Here is a 3218-nt window from a genome sequence, read left to right as displayed (position 1 = left end):
GAGAATCGTATAGCCTGAGGTGCAACAGTGGGAAGCTCTGAGTATAAGAAAGCACTGTGCACGTAGAGGATGGCGATGGTAATGTTAATAACCAGTGAGTGCCAATTGTCTGTGAAGCTAAGTGCTTTGTATACATTCTCTCCTTCCAGCAACACCATGCAGCAGAAAATACTCTGCTTACCATTTTATAGACAAGGCCACTGAGCCGAAGAGAGGTGATTGGCTACCTGACTAGGAAGTGCCAGAGTTCTAATTCATACCTGTGTGTTTTTGATGCTGGAGTATATTAAAAGATCAAGTTCAAAAAAAAATTTCCAGATGATACAACATTATAAACTGAGATAGGAAGGCAGGAAAGCACTTTGTATCTTCGGGACTACTTTTAAAATATTAAGCAAGTAAAACGAATATGTGTCTAAGACAGTCCATGTTCCTCCTTATTCCTGCCTCCTGCCACCCTCCAAAATGATTTAGGCTTTGAGGATGATAATTCAGTTTTGGATTACCTTTCTTAACTCCTAAGTCTTATTTACTTCTTATTTATGTAGTGTTTTTAACTTCTCAAAGCCCTTGGACATACATATATTGACTGGGTATGTCATATACTTTTCTCTACAAAGAGAGAACAATTGGCAATTGGCAAGGGACCACTATAGATACACTTTTTATCCCAGAAGTATGATACTTGTAGATACATCTTTATTCCTCCCTATAGATATCTTTTTATCTCATAGTAACCATCTTCAAGCTCTGGTTAAACTCTAAAGTTCTCCGAACATGGCCCCCAAATAGTGAACTCATTTCTGTACTTGGCATATACATCACACTACAGGAAGAAGCATCTTTTGAAAATCTGGCTTTGCAGGCATTTAGTTGGAACTGCCTTCTGAACTTTGCATGCATATCCATTAATTATGCTGTCTCTCAAGTAGCTTATAATTGTAGTCTTTGTAAGAGGCAAAGATCAGCCTGGACCTATTTTGATTTACTAGTTTATTGATCTTGACCAAGAATTCTTTTATTTGAAACTCTTCACTTAGGAACTCAATTTGATAGTCTTTGCCCATTCATTTCAAAGGTGTCAGTTATAAGTAGTCTTGCCAATGAGTAATGGAGGAGCTACAGTTAGTAACTGATTAATTAAAATGTATGTGGAAAGCCAAGAATGAAGTTGCTTTTTTTATTGATTATTATACCGGTTATTAACTGCTGAGAAAATGACATTATAGCAAGCAGAGAACATTGGCCAATTCCTTTGATAATTGTAATCTATTCTAAGATTATTGTAAGATACAATAATCTTAATTGTATAATTAAGATTTCAGTATTCTGGAAAGTAATTACTCATTTATTCCATATATTCAAGTGTGTGGGTAAAGCAGTTAGACATTTTGTGGCAAGACTAAAGACTCAGGCAGATAGTAACTTCCATGTGAGATTCTCCCTTGTCAGTCAGTGCTACTTTAAGTAATTCGTGGTTTAGACTTTTATTTATGCTGAGTATTCTTGTGTGCCAGTTCTGCACAGATTTGTATCAAAGTGCTTAGTTATTATGGTAGAGAGGTCCTTGGGAAAAACCTCTACCTAAGGTCTTTAACCTCTGGATGTTATAAGGTAACAATATTTTATTTTAATAGGAAGCATATGGTATTAACAGGCAATAGTCATTGCTTTTGAGTGAAATTCCTGGGTGGTTGTTTCCTTTTTAAGAATTAGGTGTCTCTCTGTAATGCTAGAGGAGAATGGGAAACATTTCTAAATTCTCGATCAAAGATCCCTGCCTGTCAACATCCCAAGTAAAGTAAAAGAAGGTTATGATGGAATGTCATCATAGATAACTAATTTCTACCATAAGGGATGTAAACAAGAGGCTTCAAATCCCAGAAACCAGTGTGCCACTTCACCGCACTGCTCTCTCTCCTTGATTGTACATATAGAAGATTTCCTGTAAATCAAGGAAAGCAAAGCACTCTGTGGACCATTGTCATCACCGAGTTTCACTATGTCCAAGGCCCTTGGCCACTGAGAGAGTTGAAAAATTTATACCAGCACCAGAGAGTGGAGACAGTAGTGCTGATAGTGCCTGGCAACCTTCTATTGTATCTGACCAGTCTTGGTCTTTTAGTGTTTTATAACTCAAATTAAAGGAGTCATATCATACCCACATTAAGATAATGGTTTTTGTTTTAGCAGACCCCAAAGTAAGTATATCAGCAGTCTGGGGATTGTTATTTCCATTTTCCAAATAAGAAAACCGAGGCCCAGAGAGGAATAGGCTGGTTATTTATTTATTTATATCAAGGTTACAGTTAGTTAAAGATCAAATAAAAAACTGTTGATTCTGACCCAGTGTTCTTTCTACTATATCTTTCAGAAATATTAATGGGGATACTGATTAAAGAAAAATTTCAAGAAAGACAAAGGACGACAGCAGGATTAAGCATCATTATTTAGTCTCTGTTTGTCTGGAAGGGGAACGTGATGAACAGTAGTTAAATACTAAAAATTAGAAATATAATAAGAATAGCTAATCAAACCTGTATGTATCTATGGCAATCTGTACCTTTTAATGGGTGATGGTAAGTTATATTGTTATTTTATTGAAAAGAGACAAACAGATATAAATTACTATGCTCTCTATTACAATGTAAGACCTTGAGAACAGGGACCGTGTCATGTTTGTCTTTGTAGTTCTAAAGTTTAAATTAAGGTTAAGAAAGCCATAACAGCTTCTGCTGCCTGTGTCATGAGGTAGAATGACAGTATCATACCTTTCATACCTTTTTTTTTTTTCTCTCGTGCCTCCTCTCCTGGGGAACTTAATTTGTAGATCCTTAAAAGATATTCATGTACATTCCTTTTTCATTTTATTTAGTTGTCTGTTTTGATGCCAAGATAAACTTTGATGACAACGCAGAATTCCGACAAAAGGATATATTTGCTATGGATGACAAGTCAGAAAATGAGCCCATTGAAAATGAAGCTGCCAGATATGATCTAAAATACATAGGACTAGATGGGAATATTGCCTGCTTTGGTAAGAATTCAGTTACATCAAAAGAATGATTTGTGGAGTTTTGCAGCATAGGAACCCCTGATTTCTGAAATATTATTTCCCATTAACAAGTAAATATAAGGGATTTTTGTACCCCAAAAGTCTTAGGAAACAATTCAGACTTTCTTCTCAAAGTTCATTTTGGTTAACAGTCACTGGTTTA

General features: G+C 35.7%; 1 protein-coding gene across 1 annotated transcript in view; it reads left to right on the top strand.

Moving 5' to 3' along the window:
• The window catches only part of SUCLG2 (succinate-CoA ligase GDP-forming beta subunit), a 267458-nt gene that overhangs the window by 149746 nt on the left and 114494 nt on the right, over nt 1–3218 (top strand). The window contains exon 8 of the mRNA XM_011358503.2: nt 2876–3037. Within this exon, the coding sequence (XP_011356805.2) occupies nt 2876–3037 (162 nt within the window). The remainder of the gene's footprint in view (nt 1–2875; nt 3038–3218) is intronic.

The sequence above is a fragment of the Pteropus vampyrus genome, unplaced genomic scaffold (genome assembly GCF_000151845.1).
Source record: "Pteropus vampyrus isolate Shadow unplaced genomic scaffold, Pvam_2.0 Scaffold41, whole genome shotgun sequence".
Lineage (NCBI taxonomy): Eukaryota > Metazoa > Chordata > Mammalia > Chiroptera > Pteropodidae > Pteropus > Pteropus vampyrus.
This window is presented reverse-complemented; position numbering and strand designations above follow the sequence as displayed.